Source organism: Medicago sativa, chromosome 8 (genome assembly GCF_051527215.1).
Source record: "Medicago sativa cultivar Bolivia chromosome 8, Bolivia_mono, whole genome shotgun sequence".
In the NCBI taxonomy this organism is placed as follows: domain Eukaryota; kingdom Viridiplantae; phylum Streptophyta; class Magnoliopsida; order Fabales; family Fabaceae; genus Medicago; species Medicago sativa.
In genome coordinates, this window is record NC_140756.1 from 92,116,260 (window position 1) to 92,141,911 (window position 25,652).

At 33.9% G+C, this 25,652-nt stretch overlaps 4 protein-coding genes and 1 long non-coding RNA gene across 6 annotated transcripts; 1 reads left to right on the top strand and 4 right to left on the bottom strand.

Moving 5' to 3' along the window:
• Positions 1-2,097: 2,097 nt before the first annotated feature.
• Positions 2,098-2,538, bottom strand: LOC146903320 (uncharacterized). The gene has a single exon (XM_085737229.1). It carries the CDS (start codon positions 2,536-2,538, stop codon positions 2,098-2,100), a length of 441 nt encoding a protein of 146 aa, XP_085593355.1.
• Positions 2,539-6,885: 4,347 nt separating this feature from the next.
• On the top strand, positions 6,886-13,272 carry CNGC5 (cyclic nucleotide gated channel 5). Of its 2 annotated transcripts, none has more exons than XM_085734273.1 (8): positions 6,886-7,027; positions 7,967-8,057; positions 8,310-8,892; positions 9,755-9,967; positions 10,136-10,437; positions 10,968-11,079; positions 11,610-11,846; positions 12,352-13,272. In XM_085734273.1, the coding sequence occupies exons 2-8, from the start codon at positions 7,996-7,998 to the stop codon at positions 13,036-13,038; spliced, it is 2,196 nt and encodes a 731-aa protein (XP_085590399.1). In that variant the 5' UTR covers positions 6,886-7,027; positions 7,967-7,995; the 3' UTR covers positions 13,039-13,272. The 2 variants fall into 2 exon arrangements, with proteins under 2 accessions (XP_085590399.1, XP_085590400.1); XM_085734274.1 differs by having other exon boundaries at positions 8,355-8,892.
• Positions 13,273-14,358: 1,086 nt separating this feature from the next.
• LOC146903322 (DNAse I-like superfamily protein) lies at positions 14,359-18,117 on the bottom strand. The gene is made up of 7 exons (XM_085734276.1): positions 17,873-18,117; positions 17,493-17,534; positions 16,268-16,350; positions 16,066-16,168; positions 15,740-15,953; positions 14,989-15,083; positions 14,359-14,901 (listed from the first exon to the last, which is right to left on the bottom strand). Exons 1-7 carry the CDS (start codon positions 18,012-18,014, stop codon positions 14,648-14,650), a joined length of 933 nt encoding a protein of 310 aa, XP_085590402.1. The 5' UTR covers positions 18,015-18,117; the 3' UTR covers positions 14,359-14,647.
• Positions 18,118-18,560: 443 nt separating this feature from the next.
• On the bottom strand, positions 18,561-19,153 carry LOC146903323 (uncharacterized). Its single transcript, XR_015022254.1, has 2 exons — positions 19,018-19,153; positions 18,561-18,740 (listed from the first exon to the last, which is right to left on the bottom strand). It is a non-coding gene; the product is annotated as an uncharacterized LOC146903323 (long non-coding RNA).
• A 1,045-nt stretch (positions 19,154-20,198) lies between these two features.
• LOC146903324 (leucine aminopeptidase 1-like) lies at positions 20,199-25,209 on the bottom strand. The gene is made up of 10 exons (XM_085734275.1): positions 24,952-25,209; positions 24,376-24,790; positions 23,881-24,075; positions 23,545-23,770; positions 22,844-22,970; positions 22,467-22,562; positions 21,900-21,977; positions 21,313-21,373; positions 20,881-21,068; positions 20,199-20,563 (listed from the first exon to the last, which is right to left on the bottom strand). The coding sequence occupies exons 1-10, from the start codon at positions 25,138-25,140 to the stop codon at positions 20,435-20,437; spliced, it is 1,704 nt and encodes a 567-aa protein (XP_085590401.1). The 5' UTR covers positions 25,141-25,209; the 3' UTR covers positions 20,199-20,434.
• Positions 25,210-25,652: the final 443 nt, after the last annotated feature.

Sequence of the window (25,652 nt, forward strand, 5' to 3'; positions counted from 1 at the left end):
TTTAGAATAATAACATTAAATATGCATGAATTAGTTGACATAATTAAGTTCAACAAATATAAGCATTCATGGGAAAAGGAACGACGAAGTACTATATACAAGCCAGTACTAGTGTACTACTACTACATTCCGTATGGAAAATGCTCCAACTAGCTAGCTAGCATGCATGTTCAACAAAATTTGAAGGTCAACGACAACATGCACGTGTCAAATGTGAAAGATTCCAATTATAGACACTCCTCTCTTTGTAGAGAACCCCATTGTTTTTCGCCTATCATTTCTTGTAACCACTCCCATTTTCTTTGATCTTTCTTCTATCAATACTTCCACAAACACCCAAGCCAAACACTAGCATTAACAACAGAAATTTAAAATATTTGTACTTTCGAAAAAAGGAAAATCAAGTGAAGATGGCAGGAAATGAAAATCAAGCAATGAAAGATACACCACCTCGACCACATCCAACAAATGTACTTCACCAACGCAAAAAAGTACCATTTTGTCCAATGAGAATGGCCATAGGGGGTTTTGCAGCAATATCTGTGTTAGGTTACTTTGTTTTGTACGCTAATAAGAAGCCTGAAGCATCAGCCTTGGATGTTGCCAAGGTTTCCACTGGGGTTGCTCATCCAGAAAATACCCATCCTCGTAATTAATATCACCAATCAATCCATGAAGCATACACTATGGTTTTGTCTAGCTATCTTAATTAGAGTATATTTATTTTTTGATATGTACTTGTTTAATTAACTAAGTTCATTCTGGGAGTACATCATTGTATATTTAATTATCATCGACTGCAATAATCATTTTACTCTTATTGTTGTTTCGAAGATTAAACATATCAGAGGGAAATGTTACGTGCAATATTGCACATACATTTTTTATTAAAGGTGTGTCCCAACATTTGACACGTAATGTGTCCGGTGTCTTATCGGTGTTTCATAGATTACATGCAAGTCACCGCATGACATAGTTATTAGGTTTTGTATAATTGATTTTACGTATTTCAATGTGAGAACTAATTTTTTTAATACACTCGTTCATGCCCAATCCCAACGGTTTTTGTGCCTTATCTGTGATTTGAATGAATAATCTCTAATACTCTCTCCGTTTTAAAATGAGTGTCGTTTTAGCTAAAAAAAAATTGTTTCAAAATGAATGTCACTTTACATTTTCAATACAACTTTAATTTTTTTCTTCCAACTTTACCCTCTCCAATTTTTCTCTCACACAATTTTCAATGCAACTTTAAGTTTGTCTTTTTCTTATAAAGTAAGGGCAGTTTAGTAAAAGTGTTATGTCTAATGTTTATTTCATTTCGTTCCTTAATCTGTGTGCAATTGGATAAAGCGACACTCATTTTGAAACGGAAGGAGTACAATAATACATTTTTATATTTGGTTTAAATCATTTTTTAAAATTTTGTCAATGTGAAATTCAAGTTTTTCTCAATAATAACCATTAACAACTTTCAGCTCCAGCAGTACCAGACAAGTTCATCTTACTACAAAACATTTGTCATTTAATTTCCATGAGTTTTCGTTCTTTCCTTTCTTTAAAAACTAAGTAGAGTGATAATGTGATTAATTAAATTGAGGGAAGCTTATAAAATAGCAACTAACATTTGTTATTTCAGAAGAAAACACCGACCGTGTGCAACATTTCAAGAGCTAACATACATAATTTTTTTTTCACAAACAAAAATGATGTATATTATCAACAACGGTGATACACCCCGCACAAGGCGTGCAAAAAGTGAATCACCGATCCAAGATTACAAAGTCATAACAATTGATGGTGAACACCTATACAAAACAACGGATGTGTCCACCAATCATAATAACAATAACTGAAATTAGGGTGGTTTGCCTTTACCCACAAAAAAGAGTGTAAACTTTCTCAAAAAGAGCATAAGAATTAGAACCCGCATTATTAAAGAGGCGGTCGTTCCGATCCTTCCATATAATCCAAACACAAGCAAACCAGATACCTTTCAAAAGAGATTGAGAACATCGCGGTAAACCAGCCAGGTAAGAAAACTGAATCAAATGATCACGTATATCATTAGGAAACACCATTGAGATGCCTAACCAATTACGAACCTTTGACCATAAATATTCTGTTTGGGCGCAATCCAAAAACAGCGGATTCCATGATGTCACAACCGCTTGGGCACAATGAACCTGTTTGTTGAATGATGTTGCGCCTCACCAAGTTGTCACATGTCGGAATTCTATTGCGAAGTAAACGCCAGACAAACAAAGAGACCTTCGTCGGTATGTTCCTATGCCATATGTCAGCAACAAGATTTATGTCCATTTGTTCCCCTGAATTTGTAAGAAAACGATAGGCATCACGCACCACGTAACCATGAATAGGGTCTAGAAGCCACCTCCATGTATCAGTTATATTATCCTGCAAAACAATGTTATGTAATAATAATGAACATTCCCTCACACTCTCCTCCTCCCATGCTAATAACCGGCGCCTCCACAAATGCGCCTCCCCACCTTCCCCCAACTCTATCCTAACCATTTCCCCCACGGAGCATTCCTTATTCAAAGCCAAATCAAAAAGTCTAGGAAATTTGAACCGTAAAGGCGAATCCCCTACCCAATGATCTAACCAAAAAAAGGTGTTTCGTCCATCTCCCACAACCCGACGTGTGCTTGGAACAATATCACGTCTAGCAAAACCACAACGTGGAAGGTCGGGTGTTTTTTGCTTCCATATTTATTCATCGGGACACATAATGGCACTTCCAATCAATGCCAAACCAAACATATACTTGGTGAAAGTTTTGTTAAAAGTACGACATATCTTTTGAATACAATAATTAAATTTTACTACCTTTTTTTTTTGTTTACAATAACAGGCCATACAAATTAATTATCCTCTTTGATTTACACATTAGTTATCTTTAGTTCAAAATATACGAAGTGTTTTTTTTAAAAAAAAAAAAAAAAGCTTAATAGCAGTTTTAGCCCCCTAACTTTCTGAAAGTTGCAATTTTGGTCCCCTAAGAATAAAACTACAAAATTGTCCCCTACGTTTTGCACATGTGGCAGTTTTGGCTCCCAAGGTCAATTTTGACTCGGTCTACGCTGACGTGACACCCTAAGTGAGGTGCCACATGTTATTTTTTTTATTTTTTTTGTCTTGGGGGGCCAAAACTGCTACAGTTGCAAAACTTAAGGGGCGGTTTTGTAGTTTTTTTCTTTAGGAGTCCAAAATCGCAACTTCGTGAAAGGTAGAGGGCGAAAACTGCTATTAAGCAAAAAAAAAAAGGATGTAATATTTTATCAATAGGAATCGAATTCGGTACTTTAGAGTTTACAACACTCCAACATTAGTTAATAGGGATGTAATTTTTGCTAATTGGTTCCAATTTGCATGGCCTAGTTTCTTAAAAATTCCTCCCCAAGACTAAAGTAATGTTTGGATAAAAGTTACAAATGGCCAAAAGCGCGGCAAGTCTAACTCTACAATTCTCAGCTTCAAGAAAGTCACAGCAAATCATGCATTGGGAATTGAGAATTGGGTTTCCACCGCCAAATCAAACAAAGCATAAGTATCTTTTGTGGTGGCACTCATAGACAAGAATCTTTGTGTGCCAATTAATGCACATCATTCCATTATATAGTATATAATTGGAATTGGAATTGGAATTGGAATGATGTGATTGAGGACAGTAAATTCTTACAAAAACAGTAATACATGTAAATATTTTTAAATTTTCTATATTGATCGATATTATGCACTTTTGTCTACTCCGTTTTTTTTTTTTTTTATGGAAGACATCTAAGTTGAGGGGATGATATTTTAATCCAAGGTAAGGAATATCATTTAGGAAAGAAATCACATTTATCTTCTTTTAGAGACAATAAGAAGGCTCAAACATGACCCTTTAAGTCTAAGTTTGTCTTTTTTATTATTAGATTAAATCTTTGAAGTTAGTTTTGTCTCCTTTAAACAATATTATAATTTGAGTAAAACATAATATTATTACTTTTTTACTAATTTATTTCTATTATAATATTTTTTTTTTGTAGTGGCCGAATTTGAACCCCAGACCTTGCGTATTTTATGAATGGTCCCAACCAGCTGAGCTAAACTCACGAGGACTCTATTATAATAATCTATACACTTTTGGAGTGCTCTTTGTGCTTAGTACTCTTTTTTTTTTCTTTTTTCGGACAAGCTGCTTATGATCTTAAATATAAAAAAAGTAAATCAAATATATTTTAATTTTTGCTTATATTTAATATAGGAGAAGAACGAGTCCTAAAATGGTTAAGGGTCAATGAGAAGACATTGCCTACCCCTATATATAAGCAGGCCTGATAAACAATTGCACAATAGTTTTTAGGCTAAATTTCATCCTAGGTTTGCAATAACTTAAATGAACAGATTGATTTATGTGTGACTCTCAATCTGTTATAAACGTCAAATTTAAAAGATTTATGTGTGACTAAAATAACTTAAAGGATCAATCTATTGCAAACCTCAAACTTAAAGACCTATGGTGTAATTTAACAGAGTTTTTATACAGTTTCTCAATCCCTCCTCTATATATTTAAATCTTTTGTGATCCATGTGAGCTGTCTAACTTAGATATGTGCAATATGTGCAGCCTAATTACATTCACTAATCACAAATTCCATCCTAGCTGAATCTTCCAAACATACATATGGAAACATTACCCAGTATTTTGGGGTGAATCTAATCTAGTAGTGATATTTTGAGTTTATATTTTCTTTCCTTTTTTTATGTCGGATAAATTCGCTATCCTGTATGCGCATTATAGGAAGAAAATGTGACATGAGAGGCACTCACGTTTGGAGATGCTAATCGCGAATAGACAACCAAACTCACAAAGTCAACAATATGCACGTAATCCAATTATTATTATTAATACTAGTATTACACAATTATTTATATGATTAAGTAAATACTTTTGTCAAAAAAAAATATGATTAAGTAAATATTCATTCGTCCCTATATCTAAGCACCCATTTGACTTTATTTTTGTCCATAAATGTAAAATCCTTTTCAAATTACTAGCTGCATTTATTATTTTTTCATAAACATAACCCTAATTAATACTACTAACTTTTCTTGAAATATGAATAGTCAAATTTAATACACATACAAACAAATAACAATTTGGTAATATTAACACACAAAACAGACACATTAACTTTTCTTAAGAAATGTGAAAAAAGTAAAGGGGACTTAGATATAGGGACGGATGCAGGGGCGGATGTACAGTGAGGCATGGTGTGGCAGCTGCCACACCAGATTCTAGCCCGGTTTTTTTTTTTTTTTAATATATGCATAACTTAAGGCACTTGAAGTGAGGGAAAGTGGAAAACACACACAAACAAAACAAAACGCGTTTCTTCTCTTCTCTACTCTCATAAACAAAATCGCGTTTCTTCTTCTCTTCTCACAATTCACAAACAAATCACAACGTCTTAACAAACAAATTGCAAGCTTATGTTCTCCTCTTCTCACAACAAACAAACAAACCTCTCCTTCTTCCACTATCAGCAGTCAGCAACATCATTTTCTCTCTTCACTCCTTCAAATCTAGTGTATCTCTCAGTTCTCACTCTAAGTCTAAGCCAAGGTAAGTGAAATGTCAATTGATTCTCTGCTTTCTCATTCATTCTACAATTGCTTTTTTTAGAGTTTTAGAATTGTGAATTGAGAATTGTTTTTTTTTTTAGGGTTTGAATTGGAGATTTTCTGTTGTTTTGCAATGAATGAATTTAACACAAAATTCTAACATTGAGACATTCAGTCACTTTGTTTATGAGATGCTCTTTGTCTTTGCTTCTTGTTAAATATGAGACTTTGATAGATTTGATTTAATATATGTTTTGGTTCAAACGTAAATAATTGAGAATTGGTGTATTATGCTTTTTATTTTGATTCCAAGACTTAGCTCAAAAATGATTCATCAGAAAGTAGCATTATCATTAGCAAAACGATTCATTCTACAATTGTAATATGCCAACTATAATTGTAGCTATTGTTACTGCTAGTGTAAAAAAAAGAATAGGTCATATTTAGATTTTCTTTGTTTGTTTTGCTACTGCCAGTGCCGAGTTTCATGGCTTTGTTTGTTTTGTTTTATTAATAATACAAGTTAAAAATTGCTTGTTAAAAATTGCATCAAACAATGTTATATATTATTTTTAGCATACTTTGTATTATAGTTTCTTTAAAAGTTTTGCCACACTAATAGAAAATGTCTAGATCCTCCCCTGGAGGGATGAAGTATAAAAGTAGATGCTAATGCACGTTATTTCGTTGATTAAGTAAAAAATATCATGTTAACTCATACTTTAAGATCATATGGTAAATAAATTTAAAAATAGAATCATTTTCTTAAATTTTGAATATCCAACAAATTTAATATACACATTTCAACAAAATATTACTATATTATACATTTATTAACTTGTATTTTAAAGATACAAGTTAACCTTAAGAAAATCCGAATTTGTTTAATTTATCTACCTTTATCTACTAGTATTCACATATAAACACAAAAAAAAATTAGTAAGATGTAAATTAATCTTTCAATTATGTTTATCCTTTATGAAAAATATTAATGAATGTCTCTAAAACAAAGAGCTTTAAATAATTTTAAAATTTAAGATTATTGTTAGGAGACACTCATTAAATAAACAGTAAACAAAAGAGACAAGATAGTAAAAAGTTGACAAACTTTATGCTGTTAATGCGCATATTTTAATATTTATGAGAGTAATTCTTTTTTGTGAATAGATTTTGTTGTCTTCAATAATAGAATTATTGCTACAAATAAAAAGAAAAGTATATTAGTATTGATTTTAATTAGTTTTTTTTTTTGTGATTTGAGATTAGGATCCTTCCTCCTTGTTGTTCGGTGCAGAGTTTGTGTTGCAGACTGCAATCAACTTCTCTCTCTTCTTCTTCTTCGAAGTCACCGCAACTTCAACTTCACTTTCAACAGTTTCTCTCTCTCTATGAGGTCCGTTTTCTTCTTCTCTCTCCAATTTAATTGCTTTAATTTTAATGGAATTTCACTCTTCGCCGCCGTCCACCGTCGCTATTCATTCTCCTCACTGTGCTTTTCTTGTTAAACTGCAAAAACTTTACTTCACTTCTCTGCATCTCTTTAACTACAACTACAATAGATCCATTTTTTTTTGTTTTTGTTATTTTTAAAAAAAATAATTTTGAAGGGATAAGAAATGTTGCTTTATTAATTTAAATTATTTCATGATCATAAGGCTTTAACTATGTATGTATATTTTTATTTTTGGTGATTTGCTGTATCATAAGGATTTAACTACGTGTTAGTCAATAGTAACGGCAATATGGTTTAGATGATTAATATTGGAAAGTATTTCATGAACACCCAAATAAAACCCTGAGAGAGAAACAAACAAAGAGAGTGTTTTGATAATTGATAAATATGATATATCGATGATGTGATGAGAAGAGAAAGAAACGACGCGTTGAATTGAATGTGTGTTTGGAAATCATGGGCGTAGAAATATCATTGCTTGAAAATTACAATTGTTGCCCAACTCTGGATTATCAGGGTCTCTTTCCTATGGGAATAAGAGGGTTACCCCAAAAAAAAAAATGCTGTGATGGAAGGAAGATGATTATAAGTAATAAACTAGCAACTTTAGGTTCATTTTTATGGTGTACTTAAACCACGTTATATAGTAGATTTATTTACATATGGGTTTTAACACCTGGTAAAAGTAATCTTGAGCATGAGTTTCTAGTTTTGGGCCATGTCATTCTTTAAATTATTCTTTTTCTTGATTTTAATTCCAAGTTGTTTCAGCCTCTCTACCATGATGCTTTTAGTAAACATTCGGAATCTGACCATGAAGAATGCAATACTATAAATATTGTTGGTCATTATTTTGAATATTGTTTTGTTCATCTGCAGGTTGTGCATCTGCGACCTACTGTTGAAAGATGTTTGACCGAAGTGATTACAAATCACAGTACATGGATGGCCAGCGAGAAAGTTCTTTTAGGTATCCAATATATTTTCGTTGCAATGTCATGGTAGAAATATGAATGAGAAGAGAGTAGTGCAAATAATTTTTAGATGCTTTACACAAATCTTGTGTATGTTACTATGTGCACACATTTTCTTATTTATTCATATCTTCTCTATGTCTTTCTCTGATCTAGATGGGTCTTAATATTCCTGTTTATGAACCGGTAGTTACTTCACTATTGTTTGAGAGGAAAGTTATATGTCTTTTTCATTTTTTTTTTTCTAGGTGGGATTTCTTGGATTCTAAACTATCTTCATCTTCTGATGTCAGAGTTACAAAATCTGGATTCAGTATTGATAAATTAAACCATGGTAGTCATGGAAGCAGCACAACCTCTAGGTCTTTTAAAAAAGGAATGAGAAAGGGATCTGAAGGACTGAAATTAATTGGTCGATCACTTGGACTGGGGGTATCTAAGGCAGTGTTTCCAGAAGATCTTAAAGTGTCTGAAAAGAAGATATTTGATCCCCAAGACAAATTTTTACTCTTATGGAATAAATTATTTGTTATCTCATGCATTTTTTCCGTGTTTGTGGATCCACTGTTTTTTTATCTTCCTGTCATCAATGATGAATTACACTGTCTGGGTATAGACCGAAAGTTGGCAATAATAGTCACCACCTTGAGGACAGCCATTGATGCTTTCTATTTGCTAAACATGGCTCTCCAATTTCGCACGGCTTACATTGCTCCATCATCTCGTGTCTTTGGGCGGGGCGAGCTTGTGATAGATTCGGCACAGATAGCCAAGCGATACTTGCGACGATATTTCATCGTTGATTTCCTATCTGTGTTGCCAGTACCACAGGTTGAAAAGACTTCTGTATCTTGAATCAATCTCCTTTTGTAAATACTGTACGATTATTTTTTCTTCGGATTTTATGATCTATCTGTACCAACTACCAACAATGTTCTCTGTTATCTTTCAATTTTGATTTCCATGAGATAATATTTTCGCTGCAATCCTCTTGCTTCTTACTCATAGGAATGTTTTTTTTTTTTTTTTTGGGGGGGGGGGGGGGGGGGGGTTAGTTGGTAGGAGGGTGTTAAGTAAGAGACGTCACCCAAGAGAAGAAAGAATAAGTGCAATAAAATTGGAGAATATAATATCATACTTGGCAATGCCACAGACAAATAGGCAAACACTGTCACCAATACACCAATCTTGTTGCATACCTGTTTTCTTTGATTTGAAACTATTGAAATTGGGGATTTTCTTATAAATTTTTCTAATATGGATTTTGTTTGTGCTTTTAGAATTGCTTCTTCTCTCTTATTTTTTTCGTTTTAAGTTCTCCTATTTTTAGCTCAATAATTTTTGTTAGCTGGACTGTGTGCTACAATAATTTAGTATAAATGATGCTTTTTGGGTGGATTGGATATACTGAACCCTTATTTCGGGAGAGACAAGGAGTGTTCAATTGTTAATTCTATATAGACATTTGAGTATGTACAAATTATTTATATGCTTTGTATTTTGTTAATATTTTCTACTGCTTAGCCGACATTCACTAACATGTCCAAAAATACTTCTTTCTTACTTCTCAATTAATAAAATCGCAGCAGTTATCGTATATGTCTGACGCATGTCCTTATTGCTACTGTAATTTTAAGGAGTGTAAGAAAACTAAACCCTTGCCTTTGTTTTCTTTTTATATTCTTGTAATCAGATTGTTGTTTGGAGATTTCTTCAGAGGTCAAAAAGTTCTGATGTACTAGCAACAAAGCAGGCCTTGCTGTTCATTATCTTGCTTCAGTATATTCCTAGATTTCTTCGAATGGTACCATTAACTTCAGAACTTAAGAGAACAGCTGGTGTCTTTGCCGAAACTGCATGGGCGGGTGCTGTATATTATTTGCTGTTATACATGCTTGCCAGTCATGTAAATGTTTTTTTTCTTCTGTTTTTCGTTTTGCCTTTGCTTCCTTGTTCTATTTGAGTTGTATACAATCTCACTAGTTAAGCTATTATTCTTGCTTTCTAGCTCTATGTTGCGTCAACTCTGCCACTAATGTATTTTAGGTCTTTTTCCATTACTGATTATTTGCAGATAGTTGGTGCTTTTTGGTACTTGTTAGCTATTGAACGCAATGACTCATGCTGGCAGAATGCTTGCCGTGACAATGGGTGCAACAAAAACTACTTGTATTGTGAGAACCAGCACACGGAAGGTTATAGTGCCTGGCAAAACAAAAGCAAAGCTATTTTTAAATCAAAGTGCTCTGTAGATGATGATCCTCCACCTTTTGATTATGGAATTTTTAAGCAAGCCTTGTCATCTGGTATCATTTCATCCAAGAAATTCATCACAAAATATCTTTACTGTTTATGGTGGGGGCTCCAGAATTTAAGGTAATTAATTTGTTTCTTGTCGACAATTTGTCCAGATAAGAGTGTATTGGACTTCCCTTTTGGTGCATAATCACCCCACTCATTACTTTGCTCTGTAAAACGAACCTTAATTTCTGAAGTTAGGTTTTTAGTCTTATCCTTCAATTGAGTTAAGGTCATTGATTTTATGGAGTTTCTATGTCTAAAATACTGGTCTTCTTTTGAGTCTAAAAACTCAATAGTTTCAAAACTAGACTGCATATTAATATTTAATAGACCATATCAATGGTAGGGTTATCTCAGAACTTCTTATAAAGGTGATAAGTTCTAAAGCCTGCATTTTTTGGCTTGTTTCACGTTTTGGTCTAAATATCAATTTATTTATTTTTTAATTTAAATTTAGTATGTAAGTTTTTTTTTTTTTATATTAACATATTCATATCCAGATCCCTACAATATGCGCTTTGCTCTCATGTCATGTGACATCCCCCCTCCCGTGATTTCATTGATTATTTGTATGCCACAACCTATTTTCATTTACTTCACTGCAGTACCCTTGGTCAGGGGCTTCAAACTAGCACATATCCTGGGGAGGTTATCTTTTCAATAGCACTTGCCATATCAGGTCTCATCCTCTTCGCGCTTCTGATTGGCAACATGCAGGTATACTTTAAACCATTGAGCTTGACGTATCGTAAAAGTAAGAATGGTTGAAGTTTTGATTTTTAAGAAATATGATAAAATAGAGGAGGATCTCTCTAAGGGTTTCCCCTTCACAATAGAGAATACCATATTCACAATTGCTATATTTATATATGATTTCTATCCATCATATTCTCCTATTTATACATGATATCTCTAACCAACATCCCTATTTAACTCCTCGTTATCCTATGTTGTTACTAACTCCCCTTATCCCATATCCTAACAAACTTCCCTCTTATCTCATCCTAACAATCTCCTCACTGTCTTATGTCCTAACACATACTCATATTCTCACGTGATATTTAAGTTTCTGTGTTATGGCTTTGCTTCATAGTTGAGAACTATATGGCTGTGGACCAAATGTTATTTACATGAGCACTCAATGTTATTAAGCTTGTTCTGAATGATGTTTCTCTTTAAAGTATGAAATTGCAGATTGTTTATATATTATAAATGTTACTGAGGTTTCTGTATTTCCGTTATTGCAGACATATCTTCAGTCCCTTACCCTTAGGCTGGAGGAAATGAGAGTCAAAAGGCGTGATTCAGAACAATGGATGCATCATCGCTTGCTCCCAAAAGAGCTTAGAGAGCGTGTGAGGCGGTATGATCAATATAAGTGGTTGGCAACACGTGGTGTAGACGAAGATATTTTAGTTCAGAGTCTACCAAAGGATCTTCGAAGAGATATTAAGCGTCATCTCTGTTTGGCTTTAGTGAGGAGGGTATGCTGTCACAAACACTTAAAATTAGTGAAACACCAAAACACTCTCTCTTACGTGTGACTAAAAAGGACTTGACTTTTTTCCGATAAAGGACCAAATATTTTTACAGTAGAAAATGAAATGTTGTCGATCAGTTCCACATTGATGTTGTTGTGCAGTATATCACATCAATTTATCATTTAGTCCTTCTGCATGAGTATAAAAATATAGTGTTTGAGATTTGTTGGACTTGATCTCTCTCTTAGATTAGTTACCTGGTCCATGAACTATTTCATCAACTCATAGATTTGCTTTTCAAATTCTTTTTGGTATTTAAACATGCAGTGCCTCTATGTGACTTTTTGGAGTTATCTCTCTTAGATTGATTTCATTGATCCTTATTTCACTGATTGATTTTCAAATTTTTAAAATTCGAAATTGATCCCTCTGGTAGATTAACTTAATCAAATTTCTGTTTAAGCATCTGAATTTGTTAATTCATTAACTTATTTTCATGGATTTGTAGGTTCCACTATTTGAGAGTATGGATGAGAGATTGCTTGATGCCATATGTGAGAGACTGAAACCATGTTTATTTACAGAGAATACTTATATTGTTCGGGAAGGAGATCCAGTTGATGAGATGCTTTTCATCATACGCGGGCGTCTTGAGAGTGTTACCACAGATGGTGGGAGGAGTGGTTTTTTCAACCGCACATATCTAAAGGAGGCTGAGTTCTGTGGGGAGGAGCTTTTAACATGGGCCCTGGACCCCAGATCTGGTTCTAATCTTCCAACCTCTACTCGGACTGTGAAGGCGTTAACAGAGGTTGAGACTTTTGCCTTAACCGCCGATGAGCTGAAATTTGTTGCCAGTCAGTTTAGACGTCTTCACAGTAGACAGGTTCAACACACTTTTCGTTTTTACTCTCAACAATGGAGAACCTGGGCTGCTTGTTTTATTCAAGCAGCATGGCGTCGATATTGTAAAAAGAAAATTATGAAGCTTCGTCAGAAGGAAGAAGCGGATGAGTCAGAAGGAAGTCACGGCAACGGCAGTTCCTCCAGCCTTGGTGCCGCCTTATTAGCCTCAAAGTTTGCCGCGCGCACTCTCCGTGGTGTACACCGCAATCGACTCGCCAAGACTGCCAGGGAGTTGGTGAAATTACAAAAACCCCCTGAGCCTGACTTTACAGCAGATGATGCAGACTGAAATTTTGATGTGTAACTGCTCTTGAAATTCTTGTTTTCATTTACTATTATGACTGAACTTGTGAAAAAGGTCAAAAGCAATGTATCCTTTGTAAATAATTGTATTATAGTATACATTAAGCCTAACTGGCTGTCATATTAGGTTTGCCACCAGCATGTAACTTATTTACCGTTGTCAATTGTAATATTGAAATTATGGGTTGGAAGAATTAAGGTTGATTTTATTTGTGGTCAATATTTAATGAGATTTTATAATACGCTTGCTGTTTTTCCACTGGAGTCAGTGGATATTCACAAAGCTTCAAACATGTTTTGCACTTCAATATTAGTTGACAGTACCTGTCCAAGACGAACGTGATCGTAAGCTAAATTCAATTTTTTTGTACTAGCTCATATATGTTGTAATATATGAAGCTGCGATGTTCTTGTTCTATTGCTTCCATCCTCTTCTTGTTCGCAGTAGTTAACTCTTACTGGAGTATATTGTTTAGCAACAATAAAACATGATGATTTTGATTGTCATTTTGGCTTTTTTTTTCACAAATATAAACAAAAAATGTACAAATTGTTTTTTTAAAGGAAAAATTGTACATGTATATAATTCAAGAGTAATGCTATATCTTAGGAAGGAGTAGTAACTTCTGTCTTTGATGGAAAGCAGGGAACATGTGTTAATCGTGCGTTTCGTTTTGTAATATTCAGAATTACCCATAATTCAAAGTTGTGCTAAATACATTTGATTATATTTAAAACAGGAGGGAGTATAATAGATAACTTTTTTTTTTTATTAGGATGATGTAGTTTTTTTGTTATGTTTAAGACCATAGGATGATGCAAGTAGACTAAGAATTTGAAAATCAATCAGTGAATGGTGTGATTTATGGTGATGGCGCCCTGCAACGCCCCTCTCCATCTGTCCAGGGTCCAAAATCAACATCCTCTCCTTTTTTTCCCCGATCCTTTTTTCGTTGCATTGTGAATGGTGTGATTTGTGGTGAGTGTGAAGGTGAATTGATGTGTGAAGGTGAATTGATTTCAGTGAAATTGAGTGGTGAAAACTGAAATTGTTGTTGATGGTGATGAATGATGAGATCCGGGGTGCAGAAAAGGGTGTGCCATTTTCGGAATTTGAAGAGAGAAGTACAATGGTGTTTTAAAAAATTCTTACTAATTTTAAATCACAGCCTTAGGTGCTTTTTTTCCATGTGTCGTGAATCCATTAGCGTAAATGGATGACATCCTAAATGGAGCAGATCTAAACTCCTAAAATTTAGATGTACTAACTAACACGGCATGAATGAAAAGTTTACACTAAATACCATTAATATATAAACTCATTTCTGTCAATAATAAAATAAGTCACAAAATTAATTTGAGAAAGAAACATTCTCAAATTTAAGTCTGTTTCAATACATGATCCTCCAACATAGAGGCAGTTTTCAACTAAAAAGTTTTGTTCATACTGATGTGTCTACATTTTCCAGAAGTATACTTGAACACTGAATATGGCTGCAAACCCATATATAATAAAGAAAGAACTCGTGATTGATACAACTAAAGGTAGAAAAAAAGAATCACCAAATAACTCAAATATAGCAAAACATGGAAATTTAGTTGTCCTCTTGTACCGGTGATTCTAGCATCCGTACCGTGCGAGGGAGCATAAACTCGGAAAATATAGGAAAATGAGATGAAGGATAGCATCCATCAATATTATCATTCACCACTTCACATGAAACAGGAATAAGAGATCTACCTCTGAAAAGGATCCAATCAACATGAAGATCTTGTGTTTGCCGATCCCAGCAGAGGCAGAGCGCTCTAAAAATTAACTTGAGGTATTCAACGGTTCCTTGTTTGTCACCTGACAACACCAGATAATAGCACAATCATGTCATACTCATTTGATAAAACATAAAAAACAGTGTAAAAGCATCGAAACAAACAGTACCCTTGAATCCGTGATAAGTGCGGATTAGAGAAACATTTTTCCTTACACGCGCACTAGGCCATGCATCCCTCATATCCCCAACTACACCATGCTCTCTGCACTCAACCAGAGTAAACACACAAGTTAAAAACCATTTTTTTTCTAGTATGTTTCCATAGAATCCCACTTAAATGAATAACAAGGGTAGGTGTACTAAGCATGGTTATCGAATCTAGATTTGAATCATGAATTGGAAGATTTTTTTCCTTCTGAATCGCTAATCAAATCTCATTATGAATCATAAGATAAATTGCCCATAAAAATGTCATTTAGAAGTAAAAAACAAGTGACATAACAAAATTATAAGCTGATGGGTCATATATGAATCTCAAAATAAATCAAGATTTAAGTGATATATCAAATGACAAAAGAAAAGTGGTTGGTTTTACAAAGTTGTCAAAATAGTAGTTGGCTATACTAAGTTTAGGTAGTGTTTATTAGAATGAATCAGGATTCATCATAGTGAATCAGGATTTATCACAAAATCGTGATTCAAGATGAGATTTATGTTATTTAAAAAAAAAAAGAGAGATTTATGTGTAGATAGATACACACTAGAGATTCTTATCAATTGGATTCAGTTCAGTATCGAATCGATATTCGACTCTCATGTGTAGTAAGATACTGATAATCATGACACTGCAGGAAATATGAACTTGGACTCCTGGCACTAACATAATATAAACCGGAGATATATGTATCAAGAAACTACCTTGATCTTCCGAGAAGGAAACGTCCAGTAGTTGATTCTTTTTGTGTATTGAATCCTCCACAGTACACAACTGGTAGGCTAGGGGGTAAGGATGCAATGTGTTGCCATGTGAGTAAAGCACTTCGTCTACGGGCTCGAGCACTGTGCTCATCCATGTTTGTATTTACTATCTGAAATGAAAATCCTGGTGGCTCAACTCCTTTTAGTTGAAATGTGTGGACATCATGTCAAAGAACCAAAAGATTTAAAATATTGTGAAACAAAAGTATAACAAAGTTCGAAAACAATTCAAGTTATATTTTATTTTCTAAATCATAATAAGGATATAGCCCATGTTGCAGTGCAAGGAACTTCGGAACCCCACGACATGCTTCCAGGTACAGAAGGAGACTCAGACAACCAAAAGGTTCCACCTTCTAGAAGCTCTACCTTCATTTTTTTCAAAAAAAAAAAAATACTCAACAAATCTGTTCCCAGACCAGTTAAATAAAAAATTATATGAGATAATATCAAAATAACCCCTTTTACCTTTTCCTTGTCATAGAAGATAGTGCAATGCTCATCAGTTGTATCTTGTGGCCCTTTTCGGGATACGCCAAACTGATCATAGCCTGAGTAATTTTTTTATTATCAACTTAAAGTAATATGTTTTGAAGTAGAGTATTATTACGCAGAAATAATACTATATCTTTCCTTGGACTCCAAACATATTTGATTTCCATGAAGAATAATTGTATATAAGTGGTTTGGAATCCACCCTTGAACATTATTAATTCAAGATCATTAGCAAATGTAGCAACTAGCAATACAATTTGAGCTATAACATTTCAATACAAGCATTAAAGAAAGTCACTAGAGACAGATTGAATGGTCAATGGTGTTGTCTTGTTTGTTTTTTCATGTTTCTTGGTGTGTTTGGATTCCTTGTATTGGATTTTGTGTTGTCATTTGTTTTAGTTTACAATGTGTTGGGTGTGTTTTGGGCATCTCTTGTACCCCTCCTACAGGAGTTTTGGCAGGACCCTTTGTACATTTTGGTTTCCCCTATTTATTTATATATCTATGTCTATGTCTGCCTTCAAAAAATAAAAACTAGAGATAGATGGAATTATTTCCTTGAACGACAATCATCAACAAGTTATTTCAATTATTTTGATCGTTTTGGCAGTTTACATCAAGCTAAGTATGGATGAAGTCTACAACACATACTCCTCATGCATAAATTTGACACCTGATTGTAGTTGGAATCCTAAATTTATCTAAATTCTGACCTTTCTATCATTTTTGAATGAACCACACCCCTATTTTAACATAACAAAACCATCGATAATGTGAGCATCACATGGGATGAAAAATCTACCAAGTGAGCGTGAATTTATTTAAAAATTGGGTCCGTAACACATTAGGTGTGGTTTCCTATGTTTCCACGGTACTGACTCACATCCAATCTTAAAAGATCAGACAGACTAGTAGCTTCTATCTAGCCGCGTCCACACCGCAATTCCAAACATGCTCTAGACAAAAACACTTTACAAACACATTTCTGTTAATAACCCAGAACCAGACAATGTAAATAATCCTTTAACAAGGACATATATGACTATGGTCTGGTACATCCATTATGACATTTGAAATGGAAAATATGTTTGTAATAATATTAACAAACAATGCAGGCAACATCAAATTTGAGAACTATAATGAATCCTATTAGAAGGTGAAGAACAACATGTTTTTAAAAAATATATATTGTTACCTGGCAAACCCTGTTGTAGAAAATCCAATTGTGTTTTCACTCCTGAATCGACCAGATGCAAATTAAAACAAACAACTGAATCAGAACATCAACATATATATATATTTTTCAAAGAAGAATCCAATCCAGATCAAACAATCCAATGAGAGACAAAGAAATCAAGAACTCAATAGGATGCAAAAAATCATCAAAATAAAAGATCAATAAAGCAACCATTTTTAGCAATTGAATATTGAAAGGTGCATGAAGAAGGATCCAGAACTATACATTGAAAACCAAATCACAAAAAAGAAACAATTTTATTTTTATTTAACAAACCCAGATGAAAATAAAAAGATGGGATGGGAATGCAAAGAAAGAGTGAGAAGCTATCTATCTACCTTGTTGAGTACAGAGGATGATGGGGGAGTAACTAGTAATAACACTTATGCATATATCTCTTCTTTTGTCCCATGAATTAGGACTATCTTGTGGTTCATCATCATGAAGATTCAAGGTCATCACAGTCAAAGATACACTCATTTTCTTCTCTCTAGTTCATAGGTAATTGAATGAATGATGAACAGTGTTTTATGATGTTTGTGATTATTTATTCATGGAGGCTCTCTCTTCCCTTTGATGAAAAAAAGGACTTTTTTATATGTTATTCTCTTGATTGGTGTGAGAGTGTGAAAGAGTAGTATAGTAAAATGTGAAATGTGAAGTGAAAGTTTTAACGAAGTCATAGGTAGTACTACAAGAAAGACAGACAGGATACCTTTTTTCTTGCCACCAACCATTCAAATATTCCTTTTACTAGGTGCCGGATTTTGGGCTAATTTTGTCCCTAAGTAAATTTTATGACATAATTTGACTACATAGTACCCTTTTAATTTGACTGCAAGTCATAATTTGACTTTTTTGTTTTTGTTTTCAGGGAGGGATACAAGACATTACACTTTATACACTTAAATTATATAGTAATAGGACTTTTTTTTTTTTATAAAATTAAATATAAAAATATAATCTTAGAAATTGCGTATTTTAATATTACTTATTTTTGATAGAGTGTATTTAATATCATGAAGGTTTAAAAATTCATCTTTTAATATAAAACTTACTTTTTAATTCCTTTTTTAACTCATTAACTTGTCCTCTTTTAAATTGAAAAATATCCCTACCGCTATTTGAAAATTGATGAAACAACTCCCTTAAGATGGAAGTTATTGATAATAAAAATTACCTCGTCCTTGTCAAAACATTTACTACCTCCGTTCTTTTTTAATTGTCACTTTTTGACATTTCATGCAAACCAAGACAATCAATAAATGTTACTACTTTTGATACAATTGTTTTACTTTTACTATAATGGCCTTATTAATTTAATATTTCATTTCATATGTTTCTCTCTCCGCAATAAATATCTAAGGGTAATATTGGTAAAACAACATTTAATGTTACATTGAACTTTGAAAGTGACAGTTAAATAGGAACAAAAAATTTCTCTAAAAGTGACAATTAAAAAGGAAGGGAGGGAGAGTACAACACATTTTCTGTCTACTCCCTTAACCACTGCTAGAGGTAGTTGATCGTCCAATATTTGGAAGGCTACTTTGAGTAGTTGGTGGGACAAAGTTAAGCCTCACATCAGATGAGTTCTTAATGATGCTCCTTATATTCCTCCTCGAGAGATTCAACTCTCAGTCTCATCTCAAATCTTGTCCTAAATAATGATTGGAATTGGAATATGATGATCTACACTAAAAATTCTTGAATTCATTTTCCAATAAGTAACTAAACTAAAACCTTCATGAACATGCGCCAAGTGGGAATGATATCCAGAATCGGGATTTATCTTCTGATGGTCAATTTAATGAAAAAATTGCTTGTAATTTCATTTAGATAATACTAATTATCATCCTTTGTTTCTGGAATTGGAAGAGTTCAACTCGTATATGTGCTGTTCTTTGGAAGATTGATCATGGTTCTCTTCTTACAAATGTTGTTCGCGCTCATAGGAACATGACTTGTATGTGCCCTCGGTGTCACTCTCAAAGCAAGTCAATATCCATATGCTCAAGTGCTGGAATCAGTTCGTCAAAGAAGACAATTGGGCCAAGTTCTATGGTCTATGCTTGCATGCTTGGTTGGAGTGGGATCTTAGTACTTAGAATGTTAGTTTCAACCATTATAATTTGGTCCACGTTCTTCGAAGTGTCTCTTTGGGTAATTTAGAAGGATCGAAATTCTTCGGTTTTTTCCGGGGAAACTGATCTCGACATTCAGCTCATGTCAAAGGTTAGTAGTATTGGTGGTTCATCAAAATGGAAAGAAGTTTGCTTATCCTCTTGCTTCTCGAGATGATAGAATAGGCACTTTTTTTTAGTGGTCATAATACTCTTTACCTAGGAGGAACTTTAACTTTTGATCCCTTTTGCTTATACTTGGATTGGATTGGATGCCTTAAAGCAAGATGATTTTACATCGGCCATCAGTAGTTCAAATGGATAGATTGCAGCACTCCGTAGGAAGCACATTGGTCCCTCCAAAAGAAAAAGAAACAAGCTGTGCCTTTTTTTTCTGTAAGAAACTATGCTTCTAAATACACACATAAAAAAAAAAAAAAACAAATGGACCACCCCCTTTGCAAAAGAAGACACTGCGTTTGTTTGTTTTTGACGGGAAGAAGAAAACACTACTGGAGCTACGTAGGATGATAGAAATATATTAAGAAAACAAATAGATGCTTAACTGAATTATTGGCAAACCCTGAAAATACAAAGTATTCTTTTTTGTATTGAATACACTGTGGAATATACCTCATCTTACCACCTTTTCCATCCACCATCAAATTACTTATTCATAAAGCAACCCCAAATAACCAGAAAAACCATAACATGATTTTTATCTTATCTTATACTTCACTCATGACGCCAATAATATTTGAAGATTTCAGTTTGCAGTTAAGAAGAATTTTTCAAAACCCATTCCACTAGAGTAGCAACGCCAAATCCTGTCGCTGAGCGCTTCTTGTCATTCCACACAGGACCAGCCATGTCAATATGCAACCATTGAACCTTTTCATCAACAAACTACAAAAGCAAAGTTGTTTCATAAGTCAGACAGTAAACAAATAGAAGCAAATAGTTTCCATATTTAAGAAACTAGTATATTTTCCTCCAATAATAAGTTTCTTAAAATAAAATGTTACTATATGAAATTTTTACTATAGATTAGGACAGTTCAAGTTCCAATGGCACACAATCACTTGGATAAATATGGAGCGAGAAAATCGCAGAATATCATTCAGATGTTATTACCACTCCACGGTACCCAACACAGCTGTCCAATTACATTGAGAAGAAAAATTCAAACAATAACACGGTTCGTATCATTATTAAGCACGCACCTGTTTCAGGAAAAGAGCAGCAGTGATAGAACCACCTGGTCTACCACCAGTGTTTACCATATCAGCCACTCCTGATTTCATTGATTCCCAGTAGCTTTCCTCTATTGGCAGCCTCCATAGTTTCTCCCCACTCACCTCAGAAGCTTCCAAAACTTCTTTTACCAGTTCATCATTGGGTGAAAACACACCTTCAAAATAATATATCTTTCAGTTATAATCAGACAATGTTTGACAGTTTTATCTTTCAGGTCCAGTCTCTCCCGAGTTTAGCTTTACTATTTCCCCAAAATAATATATGAACTTAGGAGCTTATAGTTCCAAGCAAAATATTGAGAGTTTTTTTTCCTAATTCTAGCAAGAAATTTTGGAATATGGTAATAAAAAAGAGGTCAAACACGTACACGACATTAATAATTTTTAGTTTATTTTTACCTGCAATTGAGGGCCCAAGAGCAACTACACATGCCCCAGTTAAGGTTGCCAAATCAATAATCTGAAGAAGAGATTATCTACCAGTTAGCAGTATTCTAAAACTAAATCATACATCTAAACAGAAAAAAATTTAAGCTTGTCTAAATTGATGCCAGAAAACAAACAACATATGAGAAGTTTGTAAATATAAAAAAGGCCAAAGTCAGCACTTGCTAGGCAAATCTTGGTACACCGAAACAAAAGTAAACTTGTCCATAGATATTCTTAAAGAATGAGAATGGTATTCAAGACATATGCTAGTAACAGTCAAAATGTGAATTTAGTTGGCTTCTAGATTGATTACTTTCTAAAAATGTGTCGACTTTAAAGAGAATGAATCAACTATATAAGAGTGTACTCAAGACGGTGTAAAAAATGGGTGTCTTCATGTCCTACTAGTAATTCTCTTTCATCACATAATTGAAAATCTCACCAAATCTATCAAAATATTAAATGTTAAGCAAATGATTTGGGAAGGCAGCCGAAATCTGTTTATGATTTATAGGGATACTGCAGAGATAGAAAGATGCAACTAACTTGCAGTATACCTTTTCAACACCTTGGTTACAAGCATATACCAGAGCATCTGCCAGTGTGAGTCTTCCCTCAGCATCAGTGTTGTTCACCTACACAAAAAGTTACACCAATGTCAAATTCCTAGTACATCATATAAAATGTTAATACTTAACAAAATCAAGGTCAATACTACATATGTTTACAGAGTTCATAGGGGCCAAAACTTCTCTTCAATTGCAATGTAATTGTATTATATATATTGTTTAACCAAGTATAACTACAATAGATTTGCATTTTCAGTACTGATACACACAAAATGACAATCAAGAGCTGCATCCCAAGCATCATAAATGATTATTGCGAAACTTTTTTAAAATGGAAATAACGATGCATTTCATTTTCATTCAATTATCCAAATAAAATATTTGAAGAAGCACAAATTACATGCTGTCCACTGGACCTTATGACATATATACATATTTAACAAATCAGAAAGATAGCAAAAACAAAAAAAATCATCAAATACTATGCATCAATACCATGTACAATAGGTTAAATTTATTGGAAAATTAAAAAACAAAGACCTAGTAAACCCTCACCTCAATAGTTTTTCCATTTGAAGCTGTGACAACATCTCCAGGCCTCATACCTGTTCCACTGATCATATTCTCACAAGCTGCAACTATAAAATGAACCTGCATATGCAAGGTTTTTATTACACGACAATAACCACCAAGTATTCCAAACAAATCATTCCACGGAAAAGCAGCCACCAGAAAAGTAAAATGAAAATCCATACTCAACAACTCTTATTATGATAAAAAAAAAAAATCAAATGAGATTAGGAAATTTCTGTGACTTTTTATTTATACAAACCCGTTATTTTGGAGATCCCATACTACATCACCCAATAATCCCTAAGCAAATCTTGACATGAAATTGAAAAATTGAAGGACCAATGATTTAAGTGACTAACCTCCACCCCAAGAGGTTTGATTTGACCAAGTGCTTTTGCAGCGCCTAAAACTGCGGCTGAACCACCCATATCAAATTTCATGAGTTCAATTGAACAGCCAGGTCCAGTCTTGATGTTGTAGCCACCACTGATAAAAAGCAGAAAACGTAATAAAAAAGCAGTAAGGAAAAAAAACTAAAACTTCCTACATCAAACAAAAAAATAAATATGAAATGGGAAAGAAAACCATGGACTCCTTAATTTTGAGTTGAAACAACATATATATTTACACCAATACTTAGTATGCCATTGTAGCAAATTGGCAATGCATGAAAAAAGAATACATAATCATGCCTATGTTAGCCTTGTCAAGCATAGCCAGTCCCAAGGCTGGGTAAAAGGAGAGGGTTGTGTTGGGCCTCGACAGCCAACGTAAAACTTTGTCGAATCCCTATGAGACGGACCAATAATTTGATCCATGTAGCCGGACCCATTTAGTGGGATAAGGCTTGGTTGTTGTTGTATTTAGAAAGAATATATTGAAAAAATCTACTTATGACCTCATATTAAAGATTTATCAACAAAGCAAAAACATCAAACTTCATAACCGCTGATAGTTTTGGTACCATAATCAAAACCATGGATAATACAGGGTGGAATCCCGTTTCAAATTTTTCCATGTCTTATGAATTGTAAATAAAAAACACGGTTTGGTGAATTACCTATCAAAAGTCAAACCTTTTCCAACCAAAGCCAGCTTGACCTTTACAGATCCACTTGGAGGTTTGTAAGTAAGATGGATAAAACGAGGAGGATTTGCCGAGGCTGCAGCAACACCTAGATAGGACCCCATTTTCAATTCCTTGCACTGATCAGCATCTAATATTTTAGCGGTGAAAACATCACTATAGGTGGAAGCAACCTTAGATGCCTCTTCTGCCAACACCCCTGAGACCAAAACATCACCAAGTACAGATCAGATTTTAGAGAAGCACGCGTACACTATACATACATAGATATAGATATCTATATAATACAGTTTAAAGTGTCGTACGAACCTGGTGTGAGAACATTAGCAGGAGAGTTTACAAGCTCCCTTCCAAAAATTATTCCAGAAGAAACATCTCCAGCATACTTGAGCTTTTTCTCCAATTCAGGTCCCGTTCCAAGACCAATAATGTCAATGGATCTAACTGCTGGTTTCTTTGATTCTGACTTGTATCTTTGATCTTCAAATAATCCCAGCACAGCCCCTAGCACAATTCAAGCCCACGCATCAAATGTAGCTATAAAAATCACAAACTCGCATTCACACACGCGCGCACATATACACACAAGACAAGTAGGGATCCTCACCATTTCTAAAGTTTGTGATGATAAAAATCAATGTTTCTAAAAATGGGGACATGTATTTTTATTTTGTATAATTAAACTTTATACACTCAAAACATTAGTAAATAGTAATGGAGAGATCCCTATTTTAACACATCAAACACTTAAAAAAAAAACATAAAATCAATACATCAAACAATGATAAATCATAAAATCAATACCAGATGCAATTGCATAAGCAGTGCTAAGCTTTGATTGTGAAGAAAGTCCTTCAGAAGAGGCAAGAACAATAGCAACATTGCTTGCCTGAGCAGACTTAGCAGCTGCGACGACAGCCTCACCAAGACCCTTATACAGTGCAGTAGTTGAAGGTGACTGACCAAGACCGATCAAACCAATCCTCTTTGATCCAAGTCCTTTAATCCTAACAACGGTTGATTGACCAACTTTACCAGAGAAATCCTCTTCAGAAGAAGCTTCAGATAACAAACCATCCAACTTCAAATCAATCTTGTTCAAAATCGAATTCTCGAATCTCGATTTAGCATCTCTTGTTAAATCTTTCTCAGTAACACCCACTGCTAGTATGTCTCCTTTCCATTCAGTCACATCAACATCCGTAGCAGAAAAAGAGATCTTTCAGGAATTTTCACAAACACGTTAAAGGCACTATCAGTAAACACATAAAATAAACAACCCACAACGAGAAAATCAACAAGTTAACGACTTTATTCATAATTTACGTAAATGAAACAAAAAAAGAAACATGGGCATAAAAATTGAAGAAGAAAATTAACCTTAGGGGATTCGATGTTGGTGGGGTGAGTGAGGCCGAGAGTGGTGTCACGTGACTGAGACATGAGCTTCGTCGTTGAATGAAAGCTTCGCTTAGGAAATGAAGCAAAGCGAATACGCGAAGTGAGAAAGAGAGAAGAAGAGGAAGATTTTGAGAAAGCAATAACAATGGCAGAAGCTATGGCCGCCATTAGGGTGTGGGAGAGTCTATCTTATTTATAATGAACCATCACATCTTATTCATCCAAAAATAGCCAATTAAAATTAAAATCAGGATTAATTTCTTATTATTATCGTTTCCTCAAGTGTAAACAGCACTACCTGTCCGTTTTTCTCGATTGATAATGAAAGTTGCAGGTGAAAAATGATCTCGTCATATTTAGATTGAACTCGTGCTAACTAATTAGTCGCGTATATTTAGTTCAATTGATATAGACAATATATATTTATTTATTTTAAGATGTAGATTTTTAATTGCTAAACTATTTCACAAAAAATAATTAATTACTTATATATCTTAAAATAAAATAAAAATTATGTTAGTATTTTTTTTAACCCTAATTTAAATGGTATGGATATTGCGATATGCAAGAATAAAGGTTCTAACCACTAAACAACTTCATAAAAAAATTATGTCTATTAAAAATTTAGTTTTCATATAGAAAAAAGAAAAACAATTTCTACCTTAGTTAGTTTAAAATAA

Excerpts from the sequence above, each read along its gene's own strand:
- LOC146903320 (XM_085737229.1), bottom strand. The coding sequence starts at position 2,538 with ATGGTTAGGATAGAGTTGGGGGAAGGTGGGGAGGCGCATTTGTGGAGG.
- CNGC5 (XM_085734273.1), top strand. The coding sequence starts at position 7,996 with ATGTTTGACCGAAGTGATTACAAATCACAGTACATGGATGGCCAGCGA. Across the intron at positions 8,893-9,754 it reads CTGTGTTGCCAGTACCACAG|ATTGTTGTTTGGAGATTTCT; the intron begins GTTGAAAAGACT and ends TCTTGTAATCAG. Across the intron at positions 9,968-10,135 it reads TATACATGCTTGCCAGTCAT|ATAGTTGGTGCTTTTTGGTA; the intron begins GTAAATGTTTTT and ends GATTATTTGCAG.
- LOC146903322 (XM_085734276.1), bottom strand. The coding sequence starts at position 18,014 with ATGAGTGTATCTTTGACTGTGATGACCTTGAATCTTCATGATGATGAA. Across the intron at positions 15,084-15,739 it reads TTCCTTCTCGGAAGATCAAG|AGAGCATGGTGTAGTTGGGG; the intron begins GTAGTTTCTTGA and ends GGTTGAGTGCAG. Across the intron at positions 14,902-14,988 it reads CACTTATCACGGATTCAAGG|GTGACAAACAAGGAACCGTT; the intron begins GTACTGTTTGTT and ends TGGTGTTGTCAG.
- LOC146903324 (XM_085734275.1), bottom strand. The coding sequence starts at position 25,140 with ATGGCGGCCATAGCTTCTGCCATTGTTATTGCTTTCTCAAAATCTTCC. Across the intron at positions 22,971-23,544 it reads AAAGGTTTGACTTTTGATAG|TGGTGGCTACAACATCAAGA; the intron begins GTAATTCACCAA and ends GCTTTTTATCAG. Across the intron at positions 22,563-22,843 it reads TCAAACCTCTTGGGGTGGAG|GTTCATTTTATAGTTGCAGC; the intron begins GTTAGTCACTTA and ends TTGCATATGCAG.